An 11,891-nucleotide genomic window follows, 5' to 3' on the forward strand; every position below is an offset into this window, starting at 1 on the left:
AAAGGAAAGGAGAAAGGAAAGGAGAAAGGAAAGGAGAAAGGAAAGGAGAAAGGAAAGGAGAAAGGAAAGGAGAAAGGAAAGGAGAAAGGAAAGGAAAAAGGAAAAGGAAAAGAAAAGAAGAAGCATGCCCTACTAAGATTCTATACCATTTTGCCATTTAAAAGTCGTTTTCCACTTTCTTATACTACTCAGCATGGGCACAACTTAAAACCTATCAGTTATTTATTTCTGAAACTTTCCATTAAGTATTTTCAGTTTGTCAACTGATGGTGATTAAAATTATGGGAAAGGAAATCATGGAATACTATAAATGTAGTCTGTCACCATAATAGGATGATTGTTTGGGTTTTACTCACCATAAGCTGGTTTGGGAGTGTTACCACTATTCTAACATGAGAGACATGCATTATAGTCCTGGGAATCTGGTTTAGTGCCTCCTGGTCCTGAGTCAACCCCTTCACTGGATTAGGGCTGTTTAGCCAAGATCCCATTAGGTCAGAGCATATTCCAAAGCTACTTGCTGCTATCTGTGGCTGTTTACGATGTGCCACAGGCTGTAGGTCAGTATGTGCCACTCACTGCTTGATAGTGGAAGGAGAATTCCTGGAAAGAAGCTATGTCTGCAAAGACAGGGCTATAGAGCTGTGCAGAGGTTGGAATGTTATGGGTTCAGAGTCTAATTACAGTTTATTGTGAGCTCTACATTTCTTGTTCACTTTTGTTTTGGCTCTAACCTCCAGTGACAGATAAAAACCTTTTGGAATTTACTAACTTCGCAGATCTCCAGCTTCCACCATCTCCAAAGCTAAAAGTCTCATCACAGCATCTGAGGTCTATAGGAGAGATCCCCTTGTCCTGCTAACTGCCTTTCTGATATTTGTACCAGTGCATTTTAAAAATGACTTCAGCTTTAATTTTCTTGATATTATATAAACTGTGAAAATGTTTCCTTGTTGGAGCTTGGAGCTGTTTATTTGGAAGATCTAAATGTGTATTTCTTGGTCACTGTTATATCATTTTGCTTCAGAGTCAATCTGTTCTTTTATTCCCTTGAGGTAAGGTCTGTTTCTTCCAATGACATTAGCATATTCAACTCAGTGACTGACTGACACATTACATGATATGCAGGTCAGAAGCTTCATGTGTCCAAATAATGGCGCCATTTCTGTGGTATCTCTACTGTGAACCATCTCAGTTACAAGAATATGCCAAGCTTCGAATGTCGCTGCTCAAAGTCTTACTTCAGCCCAGAGGTGTTTGTGAGGAAGCACAGCTGTCAGTACTGGAGCAGTGTATCCTTCAGCTGTGCTGTAACATGGTTCCATGCTTGCAGGTAAGTCCCCTCACTGTTCATCTTCCTCCCTTAATGCCCAGTAAGTGTTGTTAATTGTTAGTTTATACTTGGTAGTTCTTGATCCTAGGTGATCGATTGGAGAAACTGGGCAAACTATTTAGAAATGGTGGCACTAAAAAAAGTCCAGATTTAATGGTATGTACAGTGTTCACTGAAGTATAAATCAATACTGTCTACTTTGAGGTTAGTAGCAATGAAAACTCTTTTAAGAATCATTAGAGAAGAGAATCTTTGATCTCTTTGTGCTGGGTACTAAGAATTGAAGAAAAACAGAACAGAATAAACTAAAACACCTCTGGCAAACTGAACAAAAAGTGTGCCTGTGTGGATGCACAACTCAGCCTGCTAAGTGCTACTTGAGTTCCACCAATCCTGTAGGAACCACTGGCAGCCCTTGCACTTGCTGTTTGGAAAGCCACAAACAGTGTAAGAAATGAGCTAATCCGCCACTTCTCATAATTCCCTGTTGATGATGGACCACGGGATCCAGAGCTATGAGTAAAGTGCCAAGGGAGTTGAGGGGGAGAGAGAAATTTTAGTTATTATCATTATGGCTGCAGATTAAAAGGCACACAGTTGCCGGTGTGCTGTGATTCTAGTGTGGTGGTTCATTTGTCAGGCTATCCCATTCCAAGATCAAGGTCAGGCCATTTGTGGGGATCTGAGCGCCATGCTGCTTGGCTGATGGAAGGAATCTGAGGATATATTTCAAAGTGATCACTTTGGGTCACAGATGACCTGTTTTAAGTCTGTATTAGCAAGGAGTGACTGGAGTGACTCTTTCCTCTGTGCCTCATAAATGTGCTTTCCTGTAATCAAGGCAGAGAAAAGTTAATTAAAATGAATTCTCCAGTGGCTTTTCTAAAGCTTTTGTTTTGCATGGGTAATAAAGCAAATATAGGCAGAAGGTCTTCAGCTGGGGCAGTTTTCCAACCATGCCTTTATTGCCTTGTTCTGTGTGGTTTGGTAAATGTTTGCTTTTTTCGTGAGAGGCTTAGATGCTTGTAGAAGCTCACCATGGAGTGGTTTTGGGACCCCCTGTCTTTATAGTAAGCTAGGTGAGAGAAAAAGGGAAACATCAGACTTAGTCATGCAGCAAATCTGTTTTATTAAGAGAAAGAATGAGAAGGAGGAGTCCTAGAGACTGCGTAATCTACTCCCTTAAACAGCGAACACCCCAACTCATGAATATACTCCTGAGAAGTAATACTGGTTTCAAGTACTTCTATTGACATATTAAGCTATTATGCATTAGTCTTCCTTCTTCCTATGATAAGACACAAGCTTTAGACCTCCTATCTGGGTCTGGTCTTGTGTGGGTTTTTCTCTCTTTCTTCTTATCTTTTTTTGCTTGTCTCCCTCCTTTCTGTTTATTGGGTGGGCATCATTAAAAACAAACAAACAAACAAACAAACAACAACGAAAAACCACTTTCTTCCCATGAAATGACTTCCAGAACTTTCATTGTTCCTTGTTCTAGTATAATCACAGCTACTCTGTACAACTCAGAAGTGTCCTCAGAGCTGAATGTAGTGCTATGGATATGGCCCTGTCTGTCCTGGGCACTAGGAGGGGAGCACACTGAAGTCACTACTATGTTGTGAGATGGAGAACCCCCCCCAACCCCCGATGTGATTTAGGGTGAGAGGGTGGTCAGTGAGACTCAGGATTGCTTCCTCCTCAACCAGTTGCTTCTCAATTTTGTGTGTGCAACTTGTTTTTATTGTAAATGATTCTTGTCACATCATACATTATCCATGTTGCATGATCTATTTTTACATAGAGATAGAACACCACTTTGAATTTCTTCTTAAGAATTTTGATAATGTTAAAGACCAGAGAACTTTTATAGCTAATCATCTGAATTGATTTTTTTAATGGAAAGTTTCCAGTATGCAGAGGAAATATACTCAAGGAAATAAATCACCATATAATTTAGCTATTTGACTCGTGATACTGTATTTATTTATTTATTTTTGAAAATTTTTTATTACGTATTTTCCTCAATTACATTTCCAATGCTATCCCAAAAGTCCCCCATACCCTCCCCCCCGCCACTTCCCTACCCACCCATTCCCACTTTTTGGCCCTGGCGTTCCCCTGAACTGGGACACATAAAGTTTGTATGTCCTATGGGCCTCTCTTTCCAGTGATGGCCTACTAGGCCATCTTTTGATACATATGCAGCTAGAGTTTATTTTTTGATGGTCTTTCTTTTCCCTTTGTCTTTTGGAATCTTTCTGGTTCTCTAGGAACTCTAATTGTGTAAAAATTGTATTGATTCTCCTTTTGTAGTAAGTGGTAGGCAGTGGTGGAACAGGCAGGCTTTTCTCTTGATAAACTTATCACACACAGGCATCCTGGCTTGAGCAGATGGGTCACTGTTATAATCCCTGGGAAATGCCATGATTGCTATGAGCAGGACCACACCCTTAACTCCAGAATTTTGAACAGAGCTGCAGGGTGTAAATTGAATTAGGATTTTCAAGGACACCCCAGTCCTTCTGTCTAATGCATTAATCTCTTGATAAGACACCTACCATTTAAACTTGGCCATTTATGACATTCTTTAGTGTGCTAAATAATGCATCAGGTAAGGCTTGTTGAGGGAGAACTTAGTGCATGGTGAGAAAAGCTGGCCATATGACAAGGTGTCTGTGTTGAATTGTAGAATTCAAAATCAACCTTGAGGCAATGTCCTCAACATGGAGGCACTGTACATATTTGTGTTAAGACATCTTCTTTCAAAGAAGCCAAAAAGTACAAAGAGTTTGTTTTGGGAGCATCACTTAGTGGCAGAGCATCTGGCTGTGGAGTTTGTGTGAGACAAGAGCAGCTGAGGCAGTAAAAATTGTACTTTGGCTAGTGACAAATGCAGATGGCGCCCTTGAGGAGCTGAACACTCAGTCATTTAACTATGTCTCCTTCACACTTTGGTTCCGTTGAAAACCTTTTGTATAGCTCAAAGTTATTCTATAGTCTTAACCAGTATGACTTCCTTCAACAGATGAAAGATCTGATGCAGACAACAGAGATGATGCTGTTCCTCGAGGAAGTATATCTAAGCCTTCTGCGGCATCCTGGCTTCTGGAAAAGTCAGCTTACCCAGCTGACTCTTCAGCTGCTGTGCATCTGTGAAGTCAGCTTAAAGATAACTGGGGAGTGCTCATCTTTAATTCACCTTTTAGAGCGCAGTGTTGAAGTTCTTGGGGAGGTAATGACACTGTGTTAATGTGCTCATTATCACTTTAGAAAGTCTTTGAGGAACTGGGTGGTTTTGTTTATGTAGTTTATTGTATGTCAGAGGTGATTGGATCTCATGTTATTAGATTATACTATTACAGATATTTATTAAAAAATGAGTTATTAAATAATCTCTGTCATCACTTAAAAGTCTACCTTGTTTTCATCCATTAATATGGAATATAAATATTGAACAAGTGTTATATTCTAGAATCTACACATTCTATGATCTCAAGATGTAAGAATTAATGCAAATAAGCAATTGTAACAGAGTAAGACAAATGTGCTCGTTGGACCTTATTTACAAGGTTATGGGAACCAAGTCATGACTCATACTTGCAGTTCTACCACATAGAGCTGAGGATGGGGATTGCTGTACGTTTTGGAGCCAGGCTGAGTTCTAGACCTATATGGCCAACACAGTGGGATCAACCCTCAAAAACAGAAACAGAAGCTGGGTGTGGTGGTGAACACCTTTAATCCTAGTTCACAAGAGGCAGAGGCAGGTAGATCTCTGTGAGTTGGCGGTTAGCCTGGTCTATCTACACAGCGATTACAGGGCATCCAGAGCAACCTAGTGAGATCCTATGTAAACAAACAAACAAACCCCAAATCCAACAGCTGTATGTGTATGTAGCACACACACACACACACACACACACACACATATATAGTTATCAAGTTTCTTGTTTCTAATGTTAGTGTTCCTGAGGTTAACCATTTTGAAAATTAATTTGGGAACCTTCAGTGCCCAATGTATGTGGAGTTGAAGGAGAATAAACTAGGTTTCTCATGTATTTTGAGACTGGGTTCATCTGCTGGTATTCAGTTTCAATAGTAGCATACTCTTTCTCTTCTCCTTGTTCACTTGCAGCCTTTCTGTGGGAGGAATGTCCTCACACTTTATAGGCTTGTTTCTCCCAACTGTATGGTGTGGTAGACTTGGCTTTGGTTAAGCCATTCACCCGTAGATTCAAAAGCATGTCTCTTTTAGGCTTTTTCATTTCAAGGAAAATAGATTTACTCCTATCAAAAAAAATTGAGCAATAATATCAATTTAGAAGGTACTGGGTAATTTTTCCAGGTGTAGACCAGACTAAACATGGTAGCTTTACATGGTCATGGATGACTCATGTATCCTTCCTGTTCTGTATGAGTCAGCTCAAGAGTTCCTAGGAAGAAAGGTCTGTGAGCATAGCTGGTGGAGTCCACTCTCCAGGACAGGGCCTGACATAGCTGTGGTTCTCGGGACTCTGTGATCAGTTGTCTTCCCCTTTGTGTCTTCTGCGGGAGGTAAACTTTATTGCACCTGCTTTTATGTTATTGTGAAAGGGGTTTCCATGACTAAGACTATAACATTCTTGAGAAGAAGGCCTTTCCTGTTAACAGTAACATATCTGGGCCAGCCTATGTTATTAGTCCCCGTCGTATGCATAGCATTCAATTGTTTCTTTCATTTGAATTACGGACCAAACTGTGAGCCCAGATATTTTCCATCATTAAGAATCTTGTGGCACCTGTAGCTAGTTATGGTATTTGCTCCCCCTCCTTTCTCCAGCCAGGCTCTGTGTTAGACTCTTTCTTTACAGGCCAAGAGGAGCCTGTGTTCTCACGAAAGTAAAAAAGGTATAAGAATGGAGTTCATTTACAAATGTGATCCCAGCCTGGGAAGAGGTTGCCCTGGGAGAAACAGCAATATGTGGAATTGCTATAAGCAACCAGTGGCTCCATTCTTTAGACTCCTCCCAGAAACCTTGTGGAATGTTTCAGACTAAGAAGGGTCCAGGGCAAGGAGTAGCCACCTGTCCAGATGACCCTCTTGCGACTTTGTGAAACTTTGTGGGGCTTGCAGTTTGGGGACAGAAAGCAAAGAGTTGTGTTGTGGGGCCATGTGGTTAAATGTTCAGGTAGATTTTGTGCAGAACATGTGTATGCTATGACAGGAGGAGCTGTAGTTAGTGGAAGGGGCATGAGAAATGCCAGCACAATGGTGTGGCCCCTGGTCCAGTGGACGGCCCTACACTCATGCACACATGCGCAGCACTAATAGGAATTTGTGGATTAAGAAGAGGACAGGGAGTCGGCCATCACTGGAAAGAGAGTCCCATTTGACTTGCAAACTTTATATGCCCCAATATAGGGGAATGCCAGGGCCAAAAGAATGGGAATGGGTGGGTAGGGAAGTGGGGGGGCGCTATGGGGGACTTTTGGGATAGCATTGGAAATGTAACTGAGGAAAATATGTAATAAAAATATTAAAAATTAAAAAAAAATAAAAAAAAAAGAAGAGGACAGGGTGCAAAGCTGGGGAGTTGATATTTGGGAACGTGGGGAAGTAGAGGGGGTAAAGTGAGGACAGATATAATCATATTTCATTGACTACATATATGAACTTCTCAAAGAATATATTAAAAAAATATGTTCTGGTGTCTATCAGTCAAACAAACAAAAGCAGAAATTTGTAAAGTAACCTAAGATTTATCCCTTTTAATCCTGCACTACTCACTCTATATTTTTGATATCCCAAATCTTTCGCTCCTTTTTCTGTTACCCCCTGTTCTTTACAGTTGGTCTCACACAGGCCAGAGAAGTTAGCTTTCATTTATGATTATTTACTTTTATTTTTTAATTACTTATTTTATTTATTTATATTCCAAATGTTGCCTCTCAATACTCCCTTTCAGAGTTCTTCACCTTATTCCCCCTTCCCTTTGGCTCTGAGAGGGTTCTCCCCCGGCACCTCTACTCCCGCCCCCCACGCCTGTCACCCCCATCTCTGGGGCATCAAGTCTCTACAGGATTAGGCACATCCTTTTGCATTGAGGTCAGACAAAGCAGTCAGTCCTCTGCTACATAAGTGCCAAGGCCACTGACCAGCCCTTGTATGCTTTTTGGCTGGTGGCTTCGTCTCTGGGAGCTCCCAATGTTCTGGGTTAGTTGATGCTGTTGGTCTTCCTATGGCGTTGCCACCCCCTTCAGTTTCTTCAAAACTTACCCTAACTCTTCCATAAGGGTCCCCGACTTCAGTCCAGTGGTTGGCTGTAATTATCTGCATCTGTCTCCATCAGCTGCTGGTAAAGCCTCTCAGAGCATAGCCATGCTAGTTTCCTGTCTGCAAGCACTACTAGCATTAGTACTACTGCCAGGGTTTGGCGCCCACCCATGAAATAGATTACCATTGAGAAAGTTATTTTTTTTTTCCTTTTCAATGATAGCTGGTATGGGAGAGGCATTCAGCCAAGTCGTTAGTACTCTGTGTCATGCTTTTGCAATGAACCTCTTGGAGGTTTCCAATTTTGGAATGTAAATAATTTTGCTACCTTCCTGTTTTATATATGGACATGTAGAAATTCAGGGAAATATGGCAGAGCCTGAGGTGATGATGTACCTAGTGAGTATATTGGTTTCAAAGCCATAAAACTCATCCTCTGATGAGTTCACTTTGCCTGTTACCTTGTTCTTAACTATACTCCAAAGCAGGAAACGTAGATAGCTACAAAAGATACAATGATGCAAATTGGCACGTTTTACTTACAAAGTTTAAGTACCCCTTTTCTTTTGATGTTTTGTTTTTAAAGCTCCTAATGTGGGGATTCAGAAGATTTTATAGCTCAGTTTCCTTCTTGCCTTGGTAAAGGTGAGATGGAGGGTGTTATTGACTTATGCCAGGATTGAAAGGGTCTCGTGGAGTATCCCCTCAGCTGGTCCATTGCGAGGGTTTTCCTCATCTCTTTCCTTACAGATGGCCCTGTCACATGTACACCCCCAGCAACCCCCCCCCCTTCTGTCGGTCTTTATCCTCATGATTTGACTCTGCAGGCTTTTCTGTAACATTTCTGAATGGACTGAAGTGGCCTTATCTTTTTTGTTTTGATCTTGTGTTATCTTGATTAGGACGTACTGTACCTGTCTTCTTCACTTTCCTTACACATTGCTGGACTTGATGATTTCGTATTGTATGCTTATTTCTGTGTTACAGTTAAATATGCTCAAGAAATTACCATCCCTGCCTCCTTCAAACCAGTGCTTCTTTTTCATAATACAGTTTATTAAACTATAGTTCATGTCATTTATTTTGTTACTTATGTAGATGAATTATATCTAATGTTAGGTAAATAGAAAAAATAGCTACTTTTTCCTAATGAAATGTTCGTAAATCCAGCATTTCAGGCTGTTGCAGCGACTCACAAAGATTCATTCCTCTAAATATTTTTTGGTAGAAAGTTTTCTTCTTTTACAAAACCAAAACCAGCCATCCAACCAAAATAGGTAGGAGTGAACCAAAATACAGTTCTTTGAATTGTTTCGGTGTAACTCTGCTGCTTTTCAGCCACTGATTTCATACTTAACCTGCTCTGGGGTATTTGCTAATTCTTCAGTGGTACTGACTGGCTTAGGCATTCTGTTGAGTGTTTACAATTGTTTATTGAAATATATTTTTCTCGGATTCATGTTGCGAAGCCATGGTTCCTGGATTCTCTTTAACACACTTTTTGTTCTTTTCTATTTCTAGGATTTTCCTGTCGAGTTGGTCACTATTGGAATTGCTTTACTACTTCTACAGATGCCAGCAAGTCAACAGAAGCCACTATTAAACCTAGGTACGTCCAAATAGACTCTGCAGAGGGCAGCGTAAACACATGCTTGCCTGATGCTCTAGAGACTAGAGCAGGGGGTCCTGTTCCTCCACTTAGCATGCTTGCCTGGTGCTCTAGAGACTAGAGCAGTGGGTCCTGCTCCTCCACTTAGCATGCTTGCCCGGTGTTCTAGAGCAGTGGGACCTGCTCCTCTACGTGGTTTGAGTTTCTGATCTGGCTTCTTCCTAATTGCTACCAAGAAGGGCTTATTTCTTACTCTAGTGCTAGCCTGTGCATATCTCCATATCCTATCATTTGCACAGTATCTTTCATGCACTTTCAGTTGTAATAGAAGTGATAGTGCAATGCTGTTTAAAAATGTATATGTGGGCATTTTCCTTATTCATAATTATATGCCAAAATGAGAATAATATAAGATCCTTGTAAGAACTTAAGTGTTTTGCAGGTTGTATTTGTTTTAACATTCTATTTTGTTCCAAAGAGATGGCTCAGTGGGTAAAGACACTTGTTGTCATACCTACAGGTTGAGTTCAATACCCAGAATGCACTTGGTGGAAGGAGAAAATTGATCCCATGAGTTGGCCTCTGACCTACACAAACCCCCCCCCCCCCCCCAGATATCCCCTCACCTCACATCCCTCACATATACACCCACGGCAGAAAACCCAGGCTTATTTATATGATCACGTTGTAATTAATGTTCTTTGCTAACTTGGGTTAGAAGATGAATGATGATGTTCCTTCATTGTCTCATACTGACTTAAAAGAGAGTGAAGGCACTCAGAGGGAAGCACAATGCGCTAGCACAATGAAGACTACATGAGTCAAGTTTCTACCCCTGGTGGGCAAATAAGACATGTTTTTATTTACATTTTACTGTTTTTCTTGATGTTATCTAACTTTGTTTCAACTAAAATCAAGTGCATGTTAATAAAGGATGGGAAAATTAAAGTGCCTTAGGTAAATTTCTGTTGTGCTTTCTCTGGCACACTGATTTGTCAGTATCTTGAGGGCAAATTGCTTGGGACTGGTCTCAGTACGTGGAGGAGACCCGGTCTTACAGATTGCTTTTGCCCTGTGTTCATGGTCTGCTCCTCCATGGTCCTCTTTGGATGACTTTTTTTTTTTATTATTATTTTTTTTCCCCAACAGTGCACATGGCATCTCCTGGAAGCAGTGTGCTCCAGGCTGCTCCTTCTGTTGCTTTTACAAAGTTTCATTATGGCATAATTTGAATATCATGAGATTTATCATCTAAAATATAAATCTCTGTCCCTAAATTTCTTATATCTAATGCTATTAATCATCATTTCCAGTTGTAACCCTAGAGAAATATTACTCTGTTTTGGGGAAAAATCTATTTGGGCTGGTATTAAGAGCACTGGCTGCTCTTCCAGAGGACCTGGACTTGATTCCCATTACTTAACCTGGCAGCCTAATAACCATCTGTAGTTCTGGTCCAGGCGATCCTGTGCCCTCTTCTGACCTTTGAGAGCACTGAATGCATGTGGTTCACAGTCGTAAATGCAAGCAAAAACACCCATATGTATAAAAACAACAACACCGTAAAGCTGTTTATCATTATTATTGTATGTGTGTGCCATCACATGCATGGAGAGGTCAGATGACAGCGCATTCTTCCTTCCACCTTTACTGTTCCAGTGCTGGAGTTCAGATCACCAGGATTTGCAGGACAAGGACTTTATCCACTGACCCAATTCATTGACCTTAATGTCTTTTGTCCTTGGAGATTTGCCTTTTCATATAAATGGATTATAATCGTTTTATTGACATAAAAATTTCCAAAGCTCTTGAGAAACTGCATTTCTAATTTTGAAGTTGCCAACGTGTTTTGGCTCATGCACAATAGAAAAATGACACAGGAACAAGCAAATGCTTTGAACAGCTGTTCGCTCACAGACTTTTATTTCTCTTGTAAACCAATGCCTGTTTTGAGGTTATCTTGGTTAAGGGAATAAACCACACTGAAAATTATTGAGACAGTCTGTCATTTGAAGCTGTTTAGTATATTGGGAAACTAGTTTTCAAAGTTAATAGATAATCAAGAGAATGTCATTCATTTCAAGTTCAAAATGCAACCATTAATATAATATATTGTATACTTAATAACACTAGCCTTGATTATAAGTAATAACTTATGAGAATATCTGGATAACTTATAACAATATTGAGTCTCTGTGTTATGTGCTTCCTATTTTTTTGCCAAAAGGTAATATATTTTTAAATGACTTGTAGACAACTATGGATTAAGGCCAATATTTTGGGAAAATATCTCATAGTAACATGTGTTTGTATTTCAGCTCAAGTTAAGGTTTGACTTCCAACCAATTTAAAACAAAATATTGACAATACCACATTGTTTAATTTAATGCCCAGAGATTTTTTTTTTTGGTTTAGTGGGGAAATTGCTTGATTACTTTGACAATTTGATCCTGATGCCTATGAGTAATATCTTTAAATCAGTGTTTATTTAGCAACCTTGAAAAATATAGTAAGAACGAAAAGTGTACTTGTATCCTAACTCCATCCATTCTTAGTCTCCAGGAGAGCCTGTGTATGGCTAACTCACTGCACATCTGTATCTGTGCCTCTGTATCTGATTCTGAGTTCCCATGAAGGGTTTCATGGGTGTGTGGCTTTGGGACTTCAGTGATCCAGTTTTTTTTTTTTTTTTT

General features: G+C 40.2%; 1 protein-coding gene across 4 annotated transcripts in view; it reads left to right on the plus strand.

The window, feature by feature from the left end:
- Focad (focadhesin) overlaps positions 1 to 11,891 on the plus strand; it is a 294,020-nt gene that overhangs the window by 79,437 nt on the left and 202,692 nt on the right. For all 4 annotated transcript variants that reach the window (XM_021160670.2, XM_029475893.1, XM_029475892.1 and 1 more), the window contains 3 exons: positions 1,129 to 1,333; positions 4,362 to 4,568; positions 9,111 to 9,198. In XM_021160670.2, the coding sequence (XP_021016329.1) occupies positions 1,129 to 1,333; positions 4,362 to 4,568; positions 9,111 to 9,198 (500 nt within the window). The remainder of the gene's footprint in view (positions 1 to 1,128; positions 1,334 to 4,361; positions 4,569 to 9,110; positions 9,199 to 11,891) is intronic.

Source organism: Mus caroli, chromosome 4 (genome assembly GCF_900094665.2).
Source record: "Mus caroli chromosome 4, CAROLI_EIJ_v1.1, whole genome shotgun sequence".
Lineage (NCBI taxonomy): Eukaryota > Metazoa > Chordata > Mammalia > Rodentia > Muridae > Mus > Mus caroli.